The following is a 27,625-nucleotide window of genomic DNA, read 5'->3' as shown; positions in this document are numbered from 1 at the left end:
GGTACGGGGATAGACAGGTTGGAGCAGAGTGGCGAGCCCAAAAAGAGGTTTACACATATATAGAAACAGAAACTTGAGTTAAGAGAGAGCAGTCAATGTAAATAAGTAGGAAAAGAATGGACTCTCCATTACATGACCCTCAGGCAATTAGTTACCCACAGAGGATGAAATTAGTGTCTTTTCTCCTACCTATCAAAAAATCAGTTCCAAGTAGGTTGAAACTTAAATATAAAAAGCAAAAACGATACAACTTTAGAAGACAATATGGGAGAATACCTTCATGACCTCAGGGAGGGAAATAGTTAAGATACAAAAAGCACGAAATATCAAGGAAAAGATCAGTAAATTGGGACTACCACCATATTTAAAGATGACTGTTCATCAGAAATAGAATGGAAAACAAGACTCAAAGTAGGAGTTGTTTGCAAGACATAACTTATGTAGGGTTAAAATGAAAACAAAAAAAAATTTAAAGAACTGTTACAATCCTAAGAGAAAGGCAGCCCAGTGGGTCACTGTGAAAGAGCCAGGAGCAGGCACCTCACAGGAGAAACACAAATAGCCCTAAACATAGGAGAAGATGCTCAGTCATTTTAGTAATCAAGGAATTGCAAATTAAAGTCACAGTGAAACACCATTTATTACCAGATTGGCAAATGTTTAAATGTCTCGCAATACCACAGGTGGGCAGAATGTGGAGGTACAGGAACTCTTTCACACAGCTGGTCATCGTGAAAACAAGTAAACACTTAGAAAAAACACATTGGCAGTAGCTAAAACTGAATGTATGTAACTCTAGGACCAGTAATTCCATTCTTAGGAAATTCTTACCGTGGCCACCAGGAGACATAGCAAGAAAGCTTATAGCAGCATTGCACATAAGGGGGGAAAAATGGAAACCCAAATGTTCCTCAGCAGTGGAACAGATATATAAATTATGATGGAATGATATACAATAAAATACAATTGAACAGTGAAAATTAATGAATTAATTACATACATAAACATGAACGACATGGAACATAAACTTCAGAGAGACTGTAGTGTTCTGTTTCTCAAGCAGAATAATGGGTATATGGGTGTTTATTATTTTTAAACTGTACATACACATTTTATAAACTCTTTGGTATGTTTTGCAATAATTATATATAATTACCATTATACACACATATATGCACACAGCTGATCCTCATTATTTGAGGATTCTGTATTTACAGATTTTGCCTACTTCTTAAATGTATTTGTAACCCCCAAATCATTATTTATAGCACTTCTGTGGTCATATGCAGACATGAGCAGAGCAATGAAAAATTTGAGTCACTGGAAATGCACGTTCCCCGCTGAGGTCTGCCTTTTTGTTTTGGATTTCATACTGTAAGCAAGTGTCCTTTTTGCAGTATATTTAGAGCCAGTTTTTTTTTTATTGTTATTTTTTTTTTTTGCATTTTTGTGCTTTTTATTGTTTATTTCACAGTTTGAAATGTCCCCTGAGTACAGTGCTGGCATGCTGTCTAGTGTTCCTAACCACAAAATGGCTGTGATGTGCCTCATGGAGAAAATGCACGTGTTAGAAAAGCTTTGTCAGGCTTTGCTCATGAGTTGGAGTGCTGTTGGCCATGAGTTCACTGTTAATGAATCAGCACCTGATATAATGAACTCGTTACCTGCCCTCCAATGCAGTTTATGATTAAAGTTGCTTACATTTATGTTCGGTGGCTTTGTTTAAATGCTGCTCTAAAATGTTCTGAAAGCAGTGATACTGCTTCCAGATGGGGCTAAGTGAGACTAGTCTCCAAAAGGTGGGGGAGACAGAGAACTTCCAAAGGGAATCATTGCATGCCAATTTAAGGAGGAAGCAAAACATGTAAGGTATCTTTAAACAGAAACACCCATAAAACAAGGTTATGTGTAGATGGGTTTGGTTGACCAAGGGTTGAGAAGAGAGGCTCCTGGGAACCCCACCCTGTATTCCCCCAAGGGTCAATGGTTCAGTATTCCCTAATTCAGTGTTCCCAGTGACTTTGTAGAGCTTAACTACCAAATGCTAAGAATCGTCTATGAGTGTGTGTGTCCCTAATAAAGGAAGAAAATAAAACCTGTAATGTTTTGAAATTCGGTAAAGTAGATTGGGGTATTGAAAATGCAAAAAAAATTGAGAATCATTGCCTAAGAGTGTTTGTCTGGAGGAGATTTAATTTTCTAGGTTTGGGCCTCCTCACTCTATCAGTTTGAGAGTGCAATTTAAGGGAAAGGTGCAAGACCTAAAGGAGCTTCTCTAGAATAGTGGCTTCAGGGAGGGTAGGAGGCACCAGTTCCCAGGCCTGGACTGCTTCCCTTCTCCCTCATTCCCTTCACTTCCTTGGATACTTGGTGATTTACTCCCAAGTCCTGTCCAGTGTCCTCGGTGCTGGGAGACAGAGGAGGTGATGTTCCTGTCTTGGTGCTCATAGGAGTTTTCAAACTCATGCTTGGAGCTACTGTTAATCTTAGCCTCTGAGACTAACCCTATATCAAAATTCACCTTAGGTCCATATCATAATTCACTCTTTGAGATCTTTTTTTCAAACTCTCTTATTTACGTATTCAGACAACCTAACTGAACCATATATCTTTAAAATTCAGGGTGTATTTTCCTTTTTTATTTGGTCCTAGATGCTTAGTTTGTATTGTAATTCCTATATACATTTATTTTTCCAGGTTTTTCCCTTCCCATACATATCAAGCTTCTCTTGATTTACTTTAGTTATTTGGAATTGACCTTGGTGTATTTATTTTACCTTTCTATCTACATTTGCAGACTTGAAATTGGATCTAATCTTAAACCTTGGCTTTTTTCAGAAGCATAACGATCATACTATGAGAGAAAATCAGGTAGTACAAAGGCTAACATTTTCTAGGTTAATAGTCATGTTGTTTATTTTATGTTTATTATAAAATAGGCATGTGAAACTGATTTCATGGCAATTATTGCTTAGGCTGGAGATAAAGTAGTCTACGAGGTAGTCCATTTCACGTAGACTACGTGGTACATGGCACAGGCAGTTCTCAGATGTAGGAAAAAGTCATGGAATTAATACATGGGTTACTGATGTGGTGTTTAGTTTTAAGGTATTCTTTTGATGTCCTCTGATTATCTTCTAATTGTATCATGATTCTTAAAAAATATTACTTATGTGGTTTGTTCAGGATAAAGCAATCTAGAAAATGCATCTAGACAAATAATTTGTTCAAGTAACGTGTTCTGTTATAGGACAGCTTCCAGAAATACAAAGATTAATAAAATATAGATATTACTCTCTGGATCTCCAGTCTAACAGAGACAGGTAAATAAATTAAAAATTGCATTACAGTTTGGTAAGTGCAACAGTGGAACTATGTGTAGGGTAAATGGATAATGGAAGAGGCAGTTAGAGACTTATGGAACAGTGAGGAGAGTCTTCCCAGAGTAGGTAAGACTTGCAGGCAGTCTTGAGAGATGAGCAGAAAATTTACAGGTAGGTAGATTGGAAAAGGCAGACCTAAGAAAATCATGTGCCAAGGTACCAAAACTTACAAGAGTGTGGCTAGTTGTGGGTAACTGAATAGCTCATTTATGCTAATCAGGTGAAAGGTGAGGAGAGAGTCAGGAGCCAGATATGAAAGCACTTGTATGAATATGAAGGTGTTTATCTAGATTTTATTCTGCCAGTTACTATCTGCCTCTGAAAAACTTGAAGCAGAAAAGTGACATAATCTCTGGGACAATGTGGAAGTTAATTTAGGGAGTAATAATCAGAGTCAAATGACAGACAGTTTTGGGATAAAGGGTACAAGGAGATCAGTTTACATGATTTAAAGGAAATAAGATTATGTCTAGACTTTTTCAGGTATTTAATTTGTAGAAGGGAATAGTGGTAGGTGATTTGGAGTCAATATATGAAGTTTTCAAAGAAATTGATACTACTCAGGCTTTAGTATAAACAAGGTATCAAGTTACCTTTGCTACTATTATCTTAAGGCAAATGGATGTTTATTTTGTGTTCAAATACTACAGCAACTTGTGTATAACCTGGTCGGTCCCTGGATATTTGGGTATCTGTGTGACACCTGACACTCAGAGCTAGAGTTTGGAAGCTGTGATTGTCAACATTACCCCATAGCAAATGTTAAAGAAGCTGAAAAAGAGATCAGACTTCAATTAGAGATATGAACAAAATGGCCTTGGTTAGGACTAAGGTAAATCAGACGAAAGGGTAGAGGATGATATCAACTGTATTTTAAAACTTCAACTTTTGTGTGAGTCCATAGGTAGAGATGTTTATTTGGTGGAAAATCTTTATTTTCTGTAGCATAATGTATAATTTAACTTATGTGGTCAGTTTTTTCAAACACCATAATTACATGGAACCTTGAATAGGAAGTGAAATCTGGTTTGTTTATACAGGTTACTGTGAAGCCCCAGTATATCCCAGAGTAGTTTGGGCAGAGGATAAAGAAGTATTTGAAAAGCTTCCTTGAGGGACTGGGGAGAATTTTGGGAATATTAAATTTACCCACCTGTGGAATTTCTTATATTCTTGCAAACATTGGGAACTACCAATTTTGTAAGCTGAGCCTTTGATCTTGGGGCTTGTCCTTATGAAGCTTGTTACTGCAATGGAGAGGCTAAGCCTACTTACAGTTGTGCCTCTTTTGTTGCTCAGATGTGGCCTCTTTCTCTAAGGCAACTTAGCTTAGCTTGCCCTCCCCACTTCGTGGGTCCTGACTCCTAGGGGTATAAATCTCCCTGGCCACATGGGACATGACTCCTGGGGAGAGTCTAGACCCAGAACTGTGGAATTGAGAAAGCCTTCTTGACCAAAACGGGGTAAAGAAGCAAAAAAAGTAAAGTTTCAGTGGCTGAGAGATTTCAAATGGAGTCAAGAGGTCATTCTGGAGGTTATTCTTATGCATTATATAGATATCCCTTTTAGTTTTGAGTGTATGAGAATAGCTAGAAGAAAATACCTGAAACTGTATTGAACGGCAATCCAGTATCCTTGATTCTTGAAGATTATTATGTAACTATATGGCTTATACGGTGTGACCATGTGATTGTGAAAACCTTGTGGCTCACACTCCCTTTATCCAGTGTATAGACAGATGAGTAGAATAATGGCAACAAAAAGTAAATGAATAATAGGAGGGGATGGGGAGGAGGGGTTGTTATGGGCGTTCTTTTTTACTTTTTTTTTTTTACTTATTTTTATTATTTTTTTGAGTAATGAAAATGTTCAAAAATCAACTGGTGATGAATGCACAACTATATGATGATACTGTAAACAACTGATTGTACCCTTTGGATGATTGTAAGGGATGTGAATATATCTCAATAAAATTGCAAGGAAAAAGTACTACAGCAAGCAAGATTTTAAAGTTAAGTGGAGATGTGGTATTATTGAGGCACACAGCTGCAAACAGATTTTATTTTCCAATAAAATGGTACATATGGCAATAAACTGCAGCAGCAATAGAATAAAATATTTAAACTTTTTTGCAGTTTCTGTCATGCCAAGAAAATCTCAGGCGACTGTTACTTAAAGGGAATTGACTGAAAGATAAAATCTGTGTATAAAGAGTCTCCTTTAAATATGGGGTTTGGAATTGTATGTTCTATGTAATTGAGGTATATTGTTTACTTTTGTGCATTTTTACTATTAAATTTTACACTTGATAGTCTTTGGATTTGGTAAACATTATTGTACTGTCCAGAGAAATGTATTGATTTGCCAACTTAGTTTTGTACTGTCAGCATCTCATAATTTAGATTCATGGGTCTTACTGACTACTTACGTGCTTACTGTATGTTCATGTACCCATTTTATCTGTTATGCCCATTTAAACCCTTAGCACCAAATGATCTGCCTCACATTTAATTTGGGAATATTCTCTTAATATACACTTTTTGAGATGTGGCATAGTCATCTTAATTTGCTAACATCCAAAAGTCATGTACTCTCGGCATTATCTTTTAGTATTGTAGCCCAATTAAAAGTTCTGACTCTCATTGGGAAATTAACTATAGTATTTTACCAAAATTGTCCAAAACTATGAAAAGAGGGAGTTAATGCCAAGGATACATAGAGAATTCAGAAGGAAGGTTAACATTGACTTGATAGTATGATGTCATAGTAAAAATGAGGGAGAAACTGCAGAAATAAAGGAATCAGAAATGACCTTGGAACAATGGCAGGTTCCTTTCTGCAACTCCTAATATTGTAGATTATAATAAAACTTGATTTGTATTTGAAAAGATGTTTTTTCTACAACCCTTTTCACCAAAGTTCTTTTCAGATTCTTTTTAGTTCTTATGAAGATTTAATTCCTTATTTTCTTATTTTCTACTTTGACACAGAAATCCCCTGCAAAGAAGCTGAGCCATGCAATTAGTAAATCTTTGGGTTGCGTACCCACGAGAGAACCCCCACATCCTGTTTTTCCTGAGCAACCAGAGAAACCACTTGACCTTGCACATATAGTGTAAGTATGTACCTGGGATATGGATATTGATTATATTAAAATGAAGACCTTTCTAAATTCTTTTGGATCAAAGCCAAACATCACCTAAAATGAACACTTAACTCTGGTTTTTACTTTACTTTTGGAGAACTTAGACTTCAAGCTTTCACCTCTTTAAATCACCATAAATATCTTTGTGGAAACATAGCTTCTGAATCTTGAAGGTTTAGTAATTTTACAGTCTTCAAAAGAAACACTGGATAGTAATTATTGTGCTGGTTTTAACAATGTTGCTTTTTGTTTCCGTATTCTTCCTTTAAATCAGTGGTAGAAATTATTTCTTCTCTACAGCAATAAGGCCCATAGGGTTTAGAAAATTATTTTAGACAACATGGAAATGAAAATCAACTGAATTTGATCTTTTTGTATTCTATAAATAAAACCAGTATTATATACATATTAGTTGAAAATTCATGCTAAATAAAGAAAAGCTAGAGGGGAACAAAAAAAGTCAGAGAAATGGAGAGGAAAGAACAAAAGGAAGGGTAAGGGGAAGAGAAACAATGAAGGATAAGATTCAGCCTCTAAACTGGTTTCTTCATCCTGAATTAAATGATTATATTAAGTTTACTTTGCTGGATAACATTGGTAGGTTTTTAATCATTAGTCTTATCAGGGTTTTAGACATTTTCCTGTTGGAGTAGACATCCATTTTCCTTTTACCTACCTGATGGTAGGAAGTTTGATTAAATGAGCTCTTGGAGTTCTTGATCTTTTCTTTCTTTTGTTATAAATTTAATAATTTAAAAAACTTTTTATATTTATTAAAATAATGCATGCATATGGATTACAAATTGAATAATACATAAGAGCTTATAATGAAATACCACCCCACATTTCATCCTGCTTTGCCTGGGTTTTAGATCTCCTAGTGGTTATCTCCCTATCTCTAAATAATGTATTTATAGTACCTTTTCTTCACACAGCAGTTTGGGGCATTATTAACTTCCTTCTGTGGCATAAGGAACTAACCTCATTTATGACTCCACATATCAATCAAAACCAGTTTTTCATAATTTTTTCACCTTTTTTTTGTTGGTTACCTCAGTATTCTTCAACCTCTATTTCTTGTAACTGTCACTATGTAAGTTGAGGAAGTTCTTGTCTACTTCTCCTTCCTCCTTTTGCCTCCTAATCTCTGTCATCTACGGCATTACTTTTATTTTGGCAAAGCTAGTAATGTTTATATTCTCTCCTATAACCATAACTAAGTCTTCTGAGATTTATTCAGAGGTTAAATCTGAAAGTTGAAAACCAAATGGCATTTACAGGAAATAGCATTATGAAGTCAGATAGTGTGTTGTGATTTTATATGTCCTTTTGTGTGCTTTCAGTGTCATGATTTCTGTGCAGTTATTCTGAGTTAAATGAGATCTACTTTTGTACCACCGATTGCTAAAATGATGCAACCTGTTGACTTTATAACTGGATTGAGGGGAAATGGAGGACTTGGGAGGGAGCTTTAGGGTCCACTCCTCTCCCCAGAACAGTGCGTAGACAGGCAGGAATTATCCGAATCAGCTGTCCTGGGGCTCCAGAGACTGTGCAGCATCCAGGGAGGTGTGGGATGGAGAGACTGAGCAACTGCAGTCAGAGTCTGTGAGTGATTCCATCCATGGCTCCTGGCGCCTGGCTCCCACCCTCAAGGCAAGCAGCATCAGGCAGTCTAACTCCTGCCTGGCAGGCTGCTGTGCACTGGGACGGCCAAAAGAGGCCTCCACCCAAGTACAGAGGGGGGCACAGCCCAGTACTGATCCAGCCATTGGCTGTGAATTTAGAATGCTGGGACCTGCTCTTCTACCTATCCTGGTCTGGTGCCACTGCACCATTGTTTTGACCACATCAGAGGTGAAACTGGCAGAGGGCCAAAAATACCCTGCCTTCATAGGGCTGAGGGGAATACATTGCTGAAGAGCACCCTCTGCTGGACCAGTCAGGAAAGTGCACTTTTGAAGAACCAGGAAAAAGGAGGGGTGACAAAGAGTGCCATCTGCTGGGCAAGCCAGGAAAGTGCAGTCTTGGGAAGTGGAAGGGAAAAAAAAAAGGATTTTTGAAGTCTTCCTTGACCCTCTCCTCAAGGCCCTTGGATCTGGTCTGCATCCCCAGCACGGCTACCTGTCTCTGTTTTGCCTGAGAAATGCTGATGAACTAACTATCAAAGAGCCTTAACACAAACACAATCAACAACAAAGTTCTAGACAAGAGAAACTGACCTTCAGAATAAACCCATCAAGATAATCAGATGCCCAGATACCAGCAAAAAATCACAAGCCATACTAAGAAACAGGAAGATATAGCCCAATCATTGGAACAAATTAAAAAGTTGGAGGAGTTACAGAATTTGGACCAACTAATCAAAAATGTTCAAACAAATCTCCTAAATCAATTCAAGGAGATGACTATAGAGAGAAAGGATATTAAGAAAGCACCCAGTGAGAATAAAGAATTTGAAAGCATGCAAAGAAAAATAACAGATCTTATGGGAATGAAAGGCACAGTAGATGAAATTTAAAGTACACTGTAGGCATACAACAGCAGATTTGATGAGGCAGAAGAAAGGATCAAAGAACTAGAAGACAGAATTTTGTCTGAATTCGAACAGACAAAAGAAAAGATAGAGAAAAGAATGAAAAAATTTGAGCAGGATCTCAGGGAAAAGATTTACAATGCAAAGAGCACAAACATATGCATCATGGGGGTCCTAGAAGGAGAAGAGAAAGGAAAAGGGCAAAAAGAGTATTTGAGGAAATAATGGCCAAAAATTTCCCAACTCTTAGGAAAGGCATAAGTATACATATCCAAGAAATGCAACATAACTCCAAACAGAATAAATCCAAATAGACCCACTCAAGGCACACATTTATCAGTCTGTCAAATGCCAGATATAAAGAGAGAATTCTGAAAGCAGCAAGAGATAAATGATTCACCACATATAGGGGATGTCAAATAAGACTAAATGCCAATTTCTCATCAGAAACCATGGAAGCAAGAAGGTGGTGGTACGATATATTTAAGATACTGAAAGACAAAAATTGCCAACCAAGAATTATTTATCTGCCAAAACTGTCCTTCAGAAACGAGGGAGAATTTAAAATAGTCGCAGATAAGCAGAAGCTGAGAGAGTTCATTAACAAGAGACCTGCTCTACAAGAAGTACTAAAAGTGGTTCTGCTGGCTGAAAAGAAGAGACAGAAGAGACAGTCTTGGAGAAGAATATAGAAATGAAAATTGTCAGTGAGGGTAACTAAAGTTGTAAAAAGAGAGACAAAATAAGATGTAACAAATAAAAGCCAAAGAATAAAGTGATTGAAGTAAATACTGCCTTTACAGTAATAACATAGAAAGTTAATGAATTAAACCCCCCAATCAAAAATCACAGATTAGCAGAATGGTTTTTAAAAAATATGATTCATCTATATGTTGTTTACAAGGGTCTCATTTTAGACCCAAAAGATACAAATAGTCTGAAAGTGAAAGACTAGAAAAAGATATCCCATGCAAATAGTAACCAAAAAAGAGCTGGGGTAGCTATATTAATATCGGACAAAATAGACTTTAAATGCAAAACTGTTATAAGAGACAAAGAAGGATACTGTATATTTAAAATAGAGCAATTCATAAAGAAGAAATAACAATCATAAATATCTATACACCTAAGCAAGGTGCCCCAAAGTACATGAGGAAAACACTGGCAAAACTGAAGGGAGTAATAGCTGTCTCTACAATAACAGTTGAAGGCTTCAGTACACCACTTGTAATCAATACATAGACCCTCGAAACAGAGGATCAAAAGGAAACAGAGAACCTCAATAATATGATACATGAACTACACCTAACAGGCATGTATAGAACAGTGCATCCCAAAACAGCAGGATATAAATTTCTTCTCAAGTGTTCAAGGATCATTCTCCAGGATAGACCATATGTTGGGTCACAAAACAGGTCTTAATAAAAAAGATTGAAATAATACAAAACACTTTCTTTGATCAAAATGGAATGAAGCCGGAAACCAGTAATGTTGAGAACTGGAAAATTCACAACTGTATGGAGATTAAACAACACACAAGCAATCATTGGGTTAAAGAAAAAAATTGCAAGAGAAATCAGTAATTATCTCTAGAGGAATGAAAATGAGAACACAACATATTAAAACTCATGGGATGCAGTGAAGGCAGTGCTAAGAGGGAAGTTTATAGCCCTAAACACCTACATTAAAAAGAAAGAAAGAGCTAAAATCAAAGACCTAACTGAACACCTGGAGGAACTAGAGGGAGAACAGCAAACTAATCTCAAAGCAAGCAGAAGGAAAGAAATAACAAAGATTAGAATAGAATAAATGATACGGAGAACAGAAAAAACAAACAGTAGAATCAATAAAACCTAGAGTTGGTTTTTTGAGAAGATCAATAAAATTGGCAAACCCTTAGTTAAACTTGACCAAAAAAAAATGAGAAGATGCAAATAAATCAGAAATGAGAGGTAATCGTTACCACTGACCCCATAGAAATAAAAAAAGATCATAAGGGGGATACTATGAACAACTGTATGCCAATAAATTAGACAATTTAGATAGAATGGACAATTTCCTAGACACACACAAATAACCTACAGTGACTTGAGAAGAAATAGGAGACCCCAACAAACCAATCACAAGTAAAGAGATTGGATCAGTTATCAAAAACGTCCTAAGAAAAGCTCAGAATCAGATGGCTTCACAGGTGAGTTTTACCAATCATTCCAAGTAGAAATAGTGCCCAATCCTGCTCAAACTCTTCCAAAAAAATTAAAGAGGGGAGAACACTACCTAACTCATTCTATGAAGCCACCATCACACTAATACCAAAGCCAGATAAAGGTACTACAAGAAAAGAAAATTACAGATCAATCTCCCTAATGAATATAGATGCAAAAATCTTCAACAAAATACTTGTAAATTGAATCCAAATGCACATTAAAAGATGTTCCAGTTTGCTAATGCTACCTTTAATGCAAAATACCAGAAATGGATTGGCTTTTTAAATGAGATTTATTTGGCTACAAATTTACAGTTCTGAGGTCATAAAAGTGTCCAAACTAAGGTATCAACAAGAGGATACCTTCACTGAAGAATGGCCGATGGCATCTGGAACACCTCCGTCAGCTGGGAAGGCATGTGACTGATGTCTGCTGGTCATTTGCTCCCGGGTTACATTTCAAAATAACTTTCTCCAAAATGTCTCTGGGTTTGTCTCTCTTAGCTACTTCAGCTTCTGTGCACCTAAGCATCAGGTCCTCTCCTAGCTTCTCCAGAGCAAACTCTGGTATCTTCAAACGTCTCCCAGCATCTCAAAGCGATCAGCAAGCTTCCCTCCAAAAGTCTCTCTCAGCCTGCTCTGAGCTCCTTTTGTCTGTGAGCTCTTCTTTTAGGACTCTAGTGATTTTATTAGGACCCACCCTGAATGGGCGGGGTCCACATATCCGTGGAAATAATTTAATCAAAGTTTCCACCCTAATCAACAGACTTATCAGTCTGCCCCTACAAGACTGCATTAAAGAATATGGCTTATCTGGGGGACATATTATATCCAAAACAGCATAAAAGAATTATGTACCATGATCAAGTTGGTTTTATTCCAGGTATGCAAGGGTGGTTCACACAAGAAAATCAATTAATATAATATACCACATTAACAAACCAATTAATATAATATACCACATGATCAACTCGATTGACACAGAAAAGGCATTTGACAAAATCCAGCATTCTTTCTTGATAAAAGAAAGCTCTTTGAAAGATAAGAATAGAAGGAAACTTCCTCAACATGATGAAGGGCTAAATATAACTCAACAGTGAGATACTGAAAGCTTTCCCTCTAAGATCAGGAACAAGACAAGGATGCCCACTGTCACCAGTGTTGTTCAGCATTCTAGTAGAAGTTCTAGCTAGAGCAATTAGGCAAGAAAAAAAAATAAAAGGCATCCACATCAGAAAGGAAAAAGTAAAACTTTCACTATTTGCAGATGACATGATCCTATATTTAGAAAGTCCAGAAAAATCTATGACAAAGCTACTACAGCTAATAAAAAAGTTCAGCAAAGTGGCCGGATACAAGATCAACGTGCAAAAATCAGTACTGTTTCAACACACTAGTAATGAGCAATCTGAGGAGGAAGTCAAGAAAAAAATTCCATTTACAATAGCAATTAAAAGAATCAAATATCTAGGAATAAACTTAACCAGGGATATAAAGGATTCGTACACAGAAAACTACAAAACATTGTTCAAAGAAATCAAAGAAGACCTAAATAAATGGAAAGACATTTCATGTTCATGGATTGGAAGGCTAAATGTCATTAAGATGTCAACACAATCCCAGTAAAAATTCCAAATAGCCTACTTTGCAGAAATGCAGAAGCCAATTATCAAATTCATTTGGAAGGGTAAAGGGCCCTGTTTCAGTTTGTGGAAGCTGCTGGAATGCAAAATACCAGAAATGGAAGGCTTTTACAATGAGGAGTCATAGCTTACAAATTTACAGTTCTAAAGCTGTGAAAATGTCCAGATTAAGACATCAACAGGATGATACCTTCTCTGAAAAAAGGCCACCAGCATGTGGGACACTCTGTCACATGGGAAGGCACATGGCCTACATCTGCTGGTCCTTCTCTCCCAAGTTTCATTGCTTTCAGCTTCTGGGTTCAGTGGCTTCCTCTGTCAGCTCCTCCTGGGGCTTTTTTTCCTCCCAAATTTCTCTCAGTATTTCTCTGAGCTCTTGTCCTCTCATAATGGACCCCAGTAAAAGGATTAAGATCCACCTTGTATGGGCTGGGTCACTCTCAGTTGAAATAACCTAACCAAAAGGTCCCACCCACAACAGGTCTACACCCACAGGAATGGATTAAAAGAACATGGCTTTTTCTGGGGTACATAACAACATCAAACCAGCACAGGCCCTGAATAGCCAAAATCATCTTGAAAAAGAATGAAGTGGGAGTACTAACACTTCCTGACTTTAAAGCATATTATAAAGCCACAGTGGTCACAACAGCATGGTACTGGCATAAAGATAGATATATTGATCAATGGAATTGAATCAAGAGTTTAGAAATAGACCATCAGATCTATGGTCAATTGATTTTTGACAAGGCTGCCAAGACCACTCAACTGGGACAGAGCAGTGTCTTCAACAAATGGTGCTAGGAGAACTGGAGATCCATATCCAAAAAAATGAAGGGGGATCCTTATACAAAAATTAACTCGAAATTGAACATAGACCTATATATAAGAGCCAGTACCATAAATCTCTTAGAAGAAAATGTAGGGAAGCATCCTCAAGACTGTGTGGTAGGCAGCAGTTTCTTAGACCTTACACCTAAAGCACAAACAATGAAAACAAAAAAATAGATAAATTGGTCCTACTGAAAGTTTAAAACTTTTTTGCTTCTAAGGACTTTGTCAGGAAGGTGAAAACATGGTCTACTCAATGGGAGAAAATATTTGGAAACCACATATCTGGTAAGGGTTTAATATCCAGAATATATAAAGAAATCCTACAACTCAACAATAAAAAGACAAAAAATAATAATAATAATTTTAAAATGGGCAAAAGACATGAATAGACATTTTCCCAAAGAGGAAATACAAATAGCTAAAGAACACATGAAAAGACTTCAGTAGCTCTTAGGGAAATGCAAATCAAACCCACAATGAGCTACCATTCCACCTCTATTAGAACGGTCACCGTTACACACACAGAAAACTCCAAGTGTTGGAGAGGATGTGGAGACACAGGAATACTTATCCACTGCTGGTGGGAATGTCAAATGGTGCAGCTGCTGGGCAAGACTGTTCAGTGGTTCCGCAGGAAGCTAAGTATAGAATTAACCTTCTGATCCAGCAGTCCCACTACCAGAATAACTGAAAGCAGGGACACAAACAGACATTTGCACACCAATGTTTATAGCAGCATTGTTCACAGTTGCCAAAAGATTGAAACAACCCAAGTGTCCATCAACTGGTGAATGAATAAACAAAATGTGGTATATACATACGATGGAATATTGTTCAGCTATAAGTAGGAATGAAGTCCTGATGCATGTGACAACATGGGTAAACCTGGAAGACATTATGTTGAGTGAAATAATCCAAACACTAAAGGACAAATATGGTATTCTTTCACTAATATGAACTAAATATAATGAGCAAACTCATAATTTCTAGAATATAGGTGTTCCAGTTTGCTAATGCTGCTGTTATGCAATCTAGAATTGGATTGGCTTATATAAAAGGGGTTTATTTGGTTACAAATTTACAGACCTAAGGCCATAAAAGTGTCCAAACTAAGGCATCAGCAAGAGGATACCTTTACTGAAGAAAGGCTGATGGCATCTGGAACACCTCTGTCAGCTGGGAAGGCACGTGGCTGGCGTCTGCGGTCCTTTGCTCCCGGGTTGTGTTTCAAAATGGCTTTCTCCAAAATGTCTCTGGCCTTTTGTCTCTCTTGACTTCTTTCTGCTCTATTCTTGGTTTTCCTGGGGCATTTCTCTAAGAGTATAGGGTCCTGTCTTAGCTTCTTTGTGGCAGACTCTGGGTTTCATTTCTTAGCTTAGCATCTCCAAACGTCCTACTGTCCACAACTCCAACCGTCTCTAACATCAGTGTCTGTGTCAGTTCTTTGCTCTCTTAAGTACTCCAGTGAAGTAATCAAGCCCCACCATGAATGGGCGGGGTCCACATCTCCATGGAAATAATTCAGAGTTCTCACCCACAGTTGAGTGGGTCACATCTCCATGGAAACATTCAATCAAATGTTTCTACCCAACAAGATTGCATTAAAAGATTGTGGCTTTTCTGGGAGACATACTATATCCAAACTGACACAATAGGTTACCAAAACATAGAATGAGGAAAGAGAATGGGAAACTGATGCTTAATTTGTGCAGAATTTTTTAATAAGGTTGATTGTACATGTTTAGAAATGGCTAGAGATGATAGTAGCATATTATCATGTGTTTAAATAACAGCGCATGTGATGGTGGTTGAGATGGGAAGTTTAGGGTCATGTCTGCCACTACAACAGAAGTACAGGTTGAAACGGGACTCTATAACATAGTGAACCCTGTTGTGGGTGATGAAGGTGGTTAATAGTACAAATACAAGAATGTTCTTCCATGAATTAGAATAAGTGTATGTCACATCTACAAGTGCTAATAACAGGGTGGTTTGTGGGGGAAAATGCAACTAATACAAACTATGGACTGTAGTTAACAGTCATGTCTTAATGTTCTTCCATCAGTTGTAATAAAGGTACCACACCAAAGCTAAGTGTCAATAATAGGGGGTATGAGGTGTATGGAGTTTTGCTTTTGGGAACTATGAAAATGTTCTAAAATTGATTGTGGTGATGTAAGCACAGTTCTGAGATTATTCTGAGAGCCATTGATTGTACACTTTGGATGGACTCTGTGTTGTGTGAATAAAACTGTGTTAAACAAACAAACAAAAAAAGATACTGTGACCAAATTAAAAAGAAAAAAAATGGGCAAAAGACTTCAATAGATACTTCTCCAAAGAAAATGTACACAAATGGCCAAAAAGTACATGAAAAGATGCTCAACATCGGTAGCTATTAGATACCATTTCACACCCACTAGAATGACTACTATTAAAAAAGAAAAACAGAAATTACAAGTGTGGAGAGGGTATGAAGACATAAGAACATAGATTCATTGTTGGTGGGAATGTAAAATAGTGCAGCCACTGTGGAATACAGTTCAGTGGGTTCCTCAGAAGGTTAAGAATAGAGCTACCATATGACCACACAATCCCACTTCTAGGTATATATACAAAAGAACTGAAAGCAGGGATTCAAACAGCTATTTTCACACTAATGTTCATAGTGGCATTATTCACAATTGCCAAAAGGTGGAAGTGACCCAAATGTCTGTTACCCCAGGAATAAATAAATAAAATGAGTTCTGTATGTACAATGGAATATTATTCAGCTACAAAAGGAATGAAGTTCTGATGTATGGGACAACATGGATGAACCTTGAAGACATCATGTTGAGTTAAATCAGCCAGACATAAAAGGACAAATACTGTAAGATCTCACGATATGAAATAATTAGAATAAGAAAATTCGTTGTTAGAAACTAGAGTACAGGTTTCCAGGGGTTGGGGTAGGAGTAGGGAATGGGAAGTTAAGGCTTAAAATGTACAGAGTTTCTGTTTGAGTTGATGCAAGTTTTGGTAATTGATGATGACAGTAGCATAACATTGTGAATGTAATTAACAGCACGGAATTATTTATTTGCATGTGAATAAAAGGGGAAATTTTAGGTTGTATATATGTTAGTAGAATAGAAATTAAAAAAAAAAACAATATAGGAGTGTACAACACAAACAACCCTATTGTAAATGATGTTCTGTAGTTCTTAGTATAATTATAAAAATGTTCTTTCATGAATTGTAACAAATGTACCATACTAATGCAAGGTGTTAGTAATTGGGTGGTATATGGGAACTCTGTATTTTATGCATGATTTTTCTGTAAACCTATAATTTCTCTAAAAAAAAAAAAAAGATTCTATCATTATATCCCAAAGACCTATCCTACTCATTTTGAAGCTCTGAGAAACAGTATAGATCACATATTTGCCTTCAAAAGTAAAGTAGTTCTCTAACAAAATGTCTTTATCTTATGGTTCTGGTTTATCTTGTTTATCTTACTGACAGTTTGAAAAAGGCTTGTCTGAATAACGTTCACAGTGAAGCCTAAGACGTGGCCAGGAACTGGCCTTGTGCAGTGGAGTGGGAGGAGAGCCCCTGCCGCGGTGAGCACAGTGGGCCTGGAGCACAGCGAGCAAGGGGAGGCTGCGGAGGGTTCTGGATGTTATCCTAAACTGAAGGGCTTTAGATAGGAGAGGAGCATGTTGGAGTTAGTATTTTAAAAACTCACTGCCTGCTGTTCGGAAATAGGGAGTGGGACAGTGGTGAAGGAGGAGAGGCCACTGGGGGTTGTCCACAGGCCAGGCAAGAGGTGACGGTGGATTAGCTTGGTGGCAGTCAAGGTGGGGAGAAAGTTGATAACATGACATAACATTGCATGCCCAGAAATAAAATTAGAGCCCAGTGGAAGTTCGGAGCAGGAATTGAAACTAAGTATGAGATAAAGTATATATAATTGCTTGAGTTTAATGATTGATATAGAGATTTATTTAGATCTTCACAAACTGGAGGTTCACGTGTACCCTATACTTGTTGAGTGCCCACAGTGTTCAGGGCCCTTTGTTTTTCTCTTCCATGCACTTTCTTTCTTTTCAGTCTTGCAGCAGCCTCGGCCTCATCAACAGCATTAATCTATTAAGTAGGTCAGGAAACAGTATCAGGAAGGTTGAGTGACTTGCCCAAGATCACACAGCTACAAAGTGACAGAATTGGGATTAGAAGCTGGGGCTCCTTACTCTACACCCAGCCTTCTTTCCGTCACGCCCATTTCCTAACATGCTGACACTAGGAAATTTTTACTATAGAAACATGCAGTAGTTGAAGCATTTTTTGAACATCATGGTTAGTTTTAGAATCAAAAGACAATATTGACTAGCTGTAACTTTGTTTGTAGACAAATAGAAGGGGAGCAGTGTGATATGAAAGAAGGAAAACTAGATTAAAAATCAAGACATCTCAGTTTGCCTTTCTTTAAAATGGTGATAATAAAATCTGTCTTAACTATCTCAGAATATTGTTTAAGGATAATGAACATGACTATTATTTAAGGATAATGAACGTGTTTAAGGATAATGAAAATGAAACTTAAGAAGTTAAGATGCTGTAAATAAATGCAGTCTAAGTTTTCAAAGTCTGTTCCTTAGAATAAAGTAACTCGTATCACAAAAATGTAAACTGCACAAAGAGCAGGACTTTGACTTGTTCACCACTGAATTCCTAGAGCCTAAAATAGTGCCTGGTGCATGGTGGGCACTTCAAAAATATTAGATGGAGGAACGATACTAAGTATGGTGTAAACAGGCACCTACTCCTTGCCTTTACATTTATGTTTGCTCCTTCAAGAAGCAGTAAAGGTCTTGTGTCCACAGGCCTCTAAAGTTTCCATTAGATGTCAGGCATGTTTTCTTGGTGGTTTAATTGTGTTCCTTTTCTAGTAAATTGGGGATATTGAGTTAATCACATTTTTTTCAAATAAATCTCAAGACTTGTATTCAAAACAAACCAATGCATTTATCTGTCAACACTCTAGCAACTTTTCTTATATTTTAACTCTGCAAAAAAAAGCTGCTTCTTTTGCTCAAAGCATTTTTATAGAACTTCTAGCTCTTGATGTCGCTGGTAGCATTCCTTCTATCCTAATTCAAGCAACTTGCTGTTAGTTAAGACCTAACTATTTAACAGAACCATGTAGCTCTTAAATCTAATTTCTTTAATCTGTGGTTGGTCATCATTACATCTTAGTTTATGATCATTTGTTTCTAAGAGAAAGCAAAACTTTCCAATGTTAATTAGTGTTTATTCTCCTTCAATTTCAGCAAGGAAGAACATGACCAATAACCCACTGAACACACTTATATCTATTCTCCTAAACAGAGGCTGACGAACTACGGTCCATAGAATAAATCCAGCCTGCATCAGTTTTTGTATGGGCCATTACCTATTAATGGTTTTTACATTTTTAAATGTTGAAAATAAATAAAAAGAAGAAAATTTTGTGATATATAAAAATTATATGAAATTCACATGTCAGTATGTGCTAGTTTGGATATATTATGTCCTGCCAAAAGCCATATTCTTTGATGCAATCTTGTGGAGGCAGATGTATTCATGTTGATTAGATTGGAATCTTTTAAGTGTTTCCATGGACATAGGACTCCATCAACTGTGAGTGAAACGTTTGATTGGATAATTTCCATGGAGGTATTACCCTGCCCATTCAGGGTAGATGTTAATTGGATCGCTGTAGTCATATAAAGGAGCTTACAGACAGAAGGACCTCAGAGCAACTGAGAGTGACATTTTGAAGAGAAGCTGCAGCTACGAGAGGACAATACGCCCCAAGAGCAACATTCTGGAGAACGCCATGTTGAAACGCAACCTGGGAGGAAGGAGACATCAGCCACGTGCCTTCCAAGCTAACAGAGGTTTTCTGGATACCAATGGCCATCCTTCAGTGACGGTACCTGATTGTTGTTGCCTTACCTTGGACACTTTATGGCCTTACAACTGTAACTGTGTAACCAAATAAACCCCCTTTATAAAAGCCAATCCATTTCTGGTATTTTGCATAATGGCAGCATTAGCAAACCAGAACAGAGTGTCTATAAAGTTTTATTGGAAAACAGCCACACTTATTTGTTTACATATTGTCTTTGCTGCCGAGCCTGCAGTAGCAGAGTGGAGTAGCTGCCAATAAAATTTTATGACCCTCAAAGCCTAAAGTATTTACCGTCTGGCCCTTTACAGAAAAAGTTTACCGACTTTTGCTCTTAAGGAAGGTTGGATAAAACTGCAAATTTAGGACCCTTTGTGCTTTTTTGCTGAGTGTTCATCATCTTTGGTCTTGATGGACTGGGTTGTTGCTTCGTCCCAAACTGAAGGTTAACTGGAAAGTTCTTACTGAGCAAGCACTCTAATAATAAAGTTTGTCACCTGGAAATCAGACTGGCTTCTTATTAACAGAAACTCCTTCATTTGTTTCTCGCCACCTATGCTTATGTAATATATGTAGCATGTTTGAACAGATTAGCAAACCAGTTTTCTCTACATCTTGTATCAAAAGAGAATTAATCTAGATAATAAAAAATGCTATTATGTGAATTATAGTGATACTTTAATATTGCTCTTATTTATTCTACTTTCACTGCTCTTCTAGTTACTACTGACCTAGACTCAGTATATACATTACTTGGATTTGATCTAAAAAAAATGTCTTCCTTGTGTTTTCCCCAAACCAACCTCATAAATTTGGGAGTGGGGGGCTGGGCTTTAGAAAACTGTGCTTAAAATATCTGGTACCTTCAGTGTTTGTGACCTTTTTAGTATAACATGATTCTGCCTGGTTTCTTCTTATTCGTAATGACTTTAATTAGTTTAAGAGAAATTCACCAGACTAGGAATAATTTCAGACCATTTGTAATTTTATGAGAGACAGGTATAACTTCTTGTTTATGTTGTTTAGTTACTGGAGCATATTTTTGGGAAATTTCTTTTTAAATGATGGATGAATCTGCAGTTGGAAATGGCTTTTGTGACAAAGGTGCTTCCAGCTAATTGTCCTGTACCAAACCAAATGCCTCATTGTTTGCACTTTTTTTTTTTTAATTTTGAAATACATTCAAAGTTACATGAATAGTTGCAAAAACAATACTAGCCCCATACACAGAATTCCATCATACCCTGACCCCCTCCCCTGATAGCTCAATCCACCAACTTTAACATGCTGTCACATCACTGTTTCTTGCCCTCCCTCCCTCCCTCCCCATCTATCATCCATCATCTATTGCTCTGTCTTCTGAACATATGAAAGCTAATGCACGCACCCTTGAACATACACTATAATTCACGTATGTACTTCCCATGAACAAGAACATTCTTTTATGTAATTCCATTAAGCAAAGCTAAGAAGTATAAGAGATTCAACAATGATACAATGCTTACATTCTATATTTCCTTTTCCTTATGTCTCAACTGTGTCCCTTCGAGCCACTTGTCCTCCACCCTCCAATCCCATCCAAGTTCATCCTTAGCATTCAATTGTCGTCTAGTTAGACTGTCTTTTTTTTTTCTTTTTTCAATTGTGGAAACATATATACAGCCTAAATCTTCCCATTCCACCACCTCCCTAGCCTTCCATTAGTGGGATTAATCACATTTAAAATGATGTTATGCTCTTTCCCACCATCCATTACTAGAAATTTCCCTTCACCTCAAACAGCAACCCTACACTCCTTTCTTAACTCCCCATTGCCCCTTCCCCCATTTCTCTTAACCCAAACTCTACTTTTCATCTCTATGGTTATATTCTCTGATAATTTCTTTGTGTTTACTGTGGGGCTGAAAATTAACCTCTTAAATCCCTATCAATCTTGTTTTTGTTTGATACCACCTTCACTTCAATAGGGCACATAAACTATGTTCCTATACTTCTTCATTCCCCCACCTGTATATAGTTGTCTAAAATTACATATTTTACATTGAATCCCCCACCTGTATATAGTTGTCTAAAATTACATATTTTACATTGAATTCAAAACCACTGATTTGTCCTTAGAGTTTGTGTATTTTTTATCATGTAGGAAGTAAATAGTGGAGTTATAGTTCAAAAATTATTGGCTTCTATTTGTATTCCATTGTGATTGGAGAATGTTCTTTGAGTATATTCAATTTTTTTGTTGTTGTTGTTAATTTCTTGAGGCTTGTTTTATGTCCCAGCTTATGGTCCCTTCTGGAGAACGATCTGTGATCACTAGAGAAAAATGAGTGTTCTGGTGATTTGGGATGTAAGGTACTATATGTGTCTGTTAAAATTCTCTATATCTCTTTCTCCTTTCTTTGTCTCTCTGTTGGTAGGGTACTTTAGAATCTGAAGTAGGGCAGGTCTTTTATTGGCAAAGTCTCTCAGCATTTGTCTGTCTGTGAAAAATTTAAGGTCTCCCTCAAATTTGAAGGAGAGTTTTGCTGGATAAGGTATTCTTGGCTGGAAATTTTTCTCTCTCAGAATTTTAAATATGTCACTGCCTTCTCGCCTCCATAGTGGCCACTGAGTAGTCACTACTTAGTCTTATATTGTTTCCTTTGCATGTGGTGAATTGCTTTTCTCTTGCTGCTTTCAGAACTTGCTCCTTCTCTTCAGTATTTGAGAGTCTGATCAGAATATGTCTTGGGGTGGGTTTATTTGGATTTATTCTATTTGGAGTTCTCTGGGCATGTATGCTTTGTGTGTTTATATTGTGTAGAAGGTTGGGGAAGTTTTCCCTAACAATTTCTTTGAATACTCTTTCTAGACCTTTACCCTTCTCTTCCCCTTCTGGGACACCAATGAGTCTTAAGTTTGGACGTTTTATTTTATCTATCATATCCCTGAGATCCATTGCGATTTTTTCAATTTTTTTCTCCATTATTTCTTTTATTCTTTCATTTTCTGTTCTGTGGATTTCTAGGACACTGAGATGTTGTTCAGCTTCCTCTAGTCTTGCATTGTGAATATCCAGAGTCTTTTTAATTTGGCCAACAGTTTCTTTTATTTCCATAAGATCTTCTGTTTTTTTATTTACTCTTGCAATGTCTTCTTTATGCTCTTCTAGGGTCTTCTTTATGGCACTTATATCCTGGGCCATGGTCCTCTTGATGTCCTTTAAATCCTTTGCCATGTTTTCGTTCTTTGATTGTAGTTCTTTAATTAATTTTGCGAGGTATAACATTTTCTCCGAAATCTTGATTTGTGTGTTTGGAGCTGGATTCTCCATATCGTCTGGTTTTATCATATGCATTAAGATTTTCTGTTGTTTTTGGTCTCTTGGCATTTGTTTTGCTTGATAGGGTTCTTTCAAGTTGTATCAAAAAAAAAGGATATCGATCTAATTTTTCAGAGACACAGTTTGGTGACGTACACTTTCTCTAACTAACCAGCAGACGGCATCTGTGAGTCACCTATATCCCTCAAGTCAATTCTGAACCTTTTTTCCACAGCATGTGAGAAAACGATTCTCATGTGTTCAGTTGGAGAACTCAGCCTGGGTGTGCCACTGGAGCCGTCCGCCCTGGATGTGGGGCGCATGCACGGGTGGCCAGGGAGGAAGGGCAGCTCTCTCTCGGTGTCCCACAAACCACCGGACTCGGCGCAGTGCCCCCAGGCTCTCCAAGCGGATCCCCCCTCCCAGCCGTGATCCTCCCTCAGCTGAGAGAAAATGTCGTGCTACGTCATCAGTGTGTGCCGTCCCCCAAGGGAAGCCCCGGGCCACCGGGCCATGCTGCGGGGCTCTCAGCTCGTTACAGAATGCAGAATGTGTGAGGCTGTCTTTACCACAATGCCTTGTGGGCTGAGAACAGCTTAGGTTTTCTCCACAGAGAGAGAGCGAGACACAGACAAAACTCCCAGGTTCACCCGTCAGCCAGATATAGCACCCACTCCTCTGGGCTCCCTATCCTGTGATTCTCCCAAGGTCAGTTGTCACCAAAAGCCTCTGTCTGCTTGTTGAGGATTCACTGTCTGTATTGAGCAGTTAATATTAAAACCTCACTTGGAGATGGGCTGAGAAAGTGCATGGCACGGCTTCCGCAAGGGAGGGGCTCTCGGCTCTAGGTTCTCGGCTCTCAGCGCGGGTCCGCAATTTTACTTACAGATTATATGGTGTGATCTCGGGCATTCCTCCCAATTCATGTCGGTGGATGTTGAGTGTACAGTCACGTTTGTCTCCCCAGTACCATTCCAGGTTATTTACTGGTTTTTTGTTCATTTATGAATTGTTCTGGGGGAGACTAAGTCTTCCACTTCTTTCTATGCCGCTGTATTAGTTAGGGTTCTCCTTGGAAACAGAATCAATGAGAGATGTCTCTTATTATCAAATTGTAAAAGTGACTCACGCAACTGCGGGAGCGCACAAGTCCAAATTCTGCAGAGCCGTCAACAAGCTGTCAACTCCAAGGAAGACGTCCGACGAACTCCTCGGGAAACGAACCGACAACTTTGACGAACTCCTCAGGAAACGAACCGGCAACTTTGAAGAACTCCTCAGGAAACGAACCGACAACTTTGACAAACTCCTCAGGAAACGAACTGGCAACTTCGACGAGCTCCCCAGGAAAAGCTTCACTGAGCAGCTGAAGAAGAAGTGAAGGTTCTCTAACCGTCCGGCTTATAAGCCTCCAACTGATCACCCGGACCAAATCCAGCCAATTGCATTCTCTCACTGTGGAAGCACGCCCCTTGATGAGTCATCAGTCAGCTGCAGTCAATTGACTGATGATCCAACAAACCAACCAACCTCAAATAGCCTCACAGGAATCGTCAGGCTAGTGCCCGCTTGACCAGACAGCTAGGCCACCTAGCCAAGTTGACACATGAACCCAACCATCACAGTCCACCCCTTGTCAACTTGGCAGTCGTACACATCACCTAAAACCATACCTTCAAAATGAACGTTACAGCTTATGCCATATGATAAGGGGATAAGACAGAGAAGAAAGCAAAAATATTTTCTTCACAGACAAATACCAACATAATCATCACAAAACGAGGAGGAAATATTCATATCATCATAGTCCTCGTTTCTGTAACTGGTCACGTGGCCGTAGTTCATATTTATCACGACCTTCTTCCACTACCCATTCCATGTTCCCTTTACCCTCAGCAAGCACTTCAGCTGGCCGTGGTTCTTTGCCTGGTGGGGTGACCCAAACCTTCATTCCTGAAGTTTCTTGGCCATTGGTAGTCCTGCCTGGATTGGGTTGTTGTGATTTTCCATTGACTTTAATCACAGGACATGGTAGTACTAAGAGACACCCCAGGGGATCTCCTGTATGCCAGGAAAACTCTTCTTTACTTCCATTGTGTAGTTGCAGTGCTATTTCCCCTTGATAGTCAGGATCAATCACCCCAGCCAGTACAGTAATCCCCTTACTTGCCTGTTGATTCAGAGGCATAAGAAGCCCAAAGTGGCCAGGTGGCAGCCTTAACTTCCAGTTCAATGGGATTATTGTTGTGTTTCCTGGTGGAAGCACTCCTCCTTTTGGAACCAAGACTTGTAGACCAGCAGAGCTTAAACTTGCAGGGACAGGAAGCAAAAATTTCCCTAGTGGATCACTAGGAGTGATAGTGAGTGGTGCTACTCCTGTTTCCACCCCTTGATTCCTGGACCCATGAATCCTGGCTATGGGAGAAACAGCACCATAGAGTGGACGCTGATTCAGAGCATACACAGCCTCCTGGAGAACACTACCCCAGCCCTGCAAGGTATTGCCACCTAGTTGGCGCCGTAATTGAGTCTTCAATAGGCCATTCCACCGTTCTATCAACCCAGCTGCTTCTGGATGATGGGGAACATGGTAAGACCACAGAATTCCATGAGCATGTGCCCATCCCCTCACTTCATTTGCTGTGAAGTGGGTTCCTTGGTCCGAAGCAATGCTGTGTGGAATACCATGACGGTGGATGAGGCATTCTGTAAGTCCACGTATTGTAGTTTTGGCAGAAGCATGTCGTGCAGGGAAGGCAAACCCATATCCGGAGTATGTGTCTATTCCAGTAAGAACAAATCGCTGCCCTTTCCATGATGGAAGTGGTCCGATGTAATCAACCTGCCACCAGGTAGCAGGCTGATCACCCCGAGGAATGGTGCCATATCGGGGACTGAGTGTGGGTCTCTGCTGCTGGCAAATTGGACACTCAGCAGTGGCTGTGGCCAGGTCAGCCTTGGTGAGTGGAAGTCCATGTTGCTGAGCCCATGCATAACCTCCATCCCTACCACCATGACCACTTTGTTCATGAGCCCATTGGGCAATGACAGGAGTTGCTGGGGAAAGAGGCTGATTGGTATCCACCAAACGGGTCATTTTATCCACTTGGTTATTAAAACCTTCTTCTGCTGAAGTCATCCTCTGGTGAGCATTCACATGGGACACAAATATCTTCATGTTGTTTGCCCACTCAGAAAGGTCTATCCACATACCCCTTCCCCAGACTTCTTTGTCACCAATCTTCCAATCATGTTCCTTCCAAGTCCCTGACCATCCAGCCAAACCATTAGCAACAGCCCAGGAATCAGTATACAGACGCACCTCTGGCCAGTTCTCCTTCCAAGCAAAGTGAACAACCAGGTGCACTGCTCGAAGTTCTGCCCACTGGGAGGATTTCCCCTCACCACTGTCCTTCAGGGATATCCCAGAAAGGGGCTGCAGTGCTGCAACTGTCCACTTTCGGGTGGTACCTGCATATCGTGCAGAACCATCTGTAAACCAGGCCCGAGTCTTCTCTTCCTCAGTCAACTGACTGTAAGGAACTCCCCAAGATGCCATAGCTGTGGGCTGGGAAAGAGAAGGTAAGGTGAGAGGAGTGGGGGCCATGGGCATTTGGGACACTTCCTCATGTAACTTACTTGTACCTTCAGGACCTGCTCGAGCTCTATCTCGTATATACCATTTCCATTTTATGATGGAGTGCTGCTGTGCACGCCCAACTTTATGGCTTGGTGGGTCAGATAACACCCAGCTCATGATAGGTAACTCTGGTCTCATGGTAACTTGGTGGCCCATGGTTAAGCGTTCTGTCTCTACTAAGGCCCAGTAGCAGGCCAACAGCTGTTTCTCAAATGGAGAGTAGTTATCTGCAGAAGATGGTAAAGCTTTACTCCAAAATCCTAAGGGCCTGCATTGTGATTCTCCTATAGGAACCTGCCAAAGGCTCCAAACAGCATCTCTATTTGCCACTGACACTTCCAGCACCATTGGATCAGCTGGATCATATGGTCCAAGCGGCAGAGCAGCTTGCACAGCAGCCTGGACCTGTTGCAGAGCCTCATCTTGCTCCGGTCCCCACTCAAAACTAGAAGCTTTTCTAGTCACTCGGTAAATGGGCCGGAGTAGCACACCTAAATGAGGAATATGTTGTCTCCAAAACCCAAAAAGGCCAACTAAACGTTGTGCCTCTTTTTTGGTTGTAGGAGGGGCCAGATGCAGCAGCTTATCCTTCACCTTAGAAGGAATATCTCGACAGGCCCCACACCACTGGACACCTAGAAATTTTACTGAGGTGGAAGGGCCTTGTATTTTTGTTGGATTTATCTCCCATCCTCTGCCACGCAAATACCTTACCAACAAATCTAGAGTAGTTGCTACTTCTTGCTCACTATGTCCAATCAACATGATATCATCAATATAATGGACCAGTGTGATGTCTTGTGGGAGGGAGAAATGATCAAGATCCCTGCAGACAATATTATGACATAGGGCTGAAGAGTTGATATAACCCTGAGGTAGCACGGTGAATGTAAACTGCTGGCCTTGCCAGCTAAATGCAAACTGTTTCTGGTGGTCCTTGCTGACAGCAATTGAGAAAAAAGCATTTGCCAGATCAATAGCTGCATACCAGGTACCAGGGGA

General features: G+C 39.0%; 1 protein-coding gene across 15 annotated transcripts in view; it reads left to right on the top strand.

Moving 5' to 3' along the window:
* DTNB (dystrobrevin beta) overlaps nt 1-27,625 on the top strand; it is a 386,425-nt gene that overhangs the window by 214,940 nt on the left and 143,860 nt on the right. For 14 of the 15 annotated variants that reach the window (XM_037812551.1, XM_037812550.1, XM_037812552.1 and 11 more), the window contains one exon: nt 6,374-6,498. In XM_037812551.1, coding sequence (XP_037668479.1) covers nt 6,374-6,498 — 125 coding nt within the window. Of the gene's footprint in view, nt 1-6,373; nt 6,499-19,062; nt 19,184-27,625 lie in introns of those variants that run through there. The other variant, XM_037812564.1, reaches the window with a different exon arrangement.

The sequence above is a fragment of the Choloepus didactylus genome, chromosome 20 (genome assembly GCF_015220235.1).
Source record: "Choloepus didactylus isolate mChoDid1 chromosome 20, mChoDid1.pri, whole genome shotgun sequence".
Classification (NCBI taxonomy): domain Eukaryota; kingdom Metazoa; phylum Chordata; class Mammalia; order Pilosa; family Megalonychidae; genus Choloepus; species Choloepus didactylus.
This window is presented reverse-complemented; position numbering and strand designations above follow the sequence as displayed.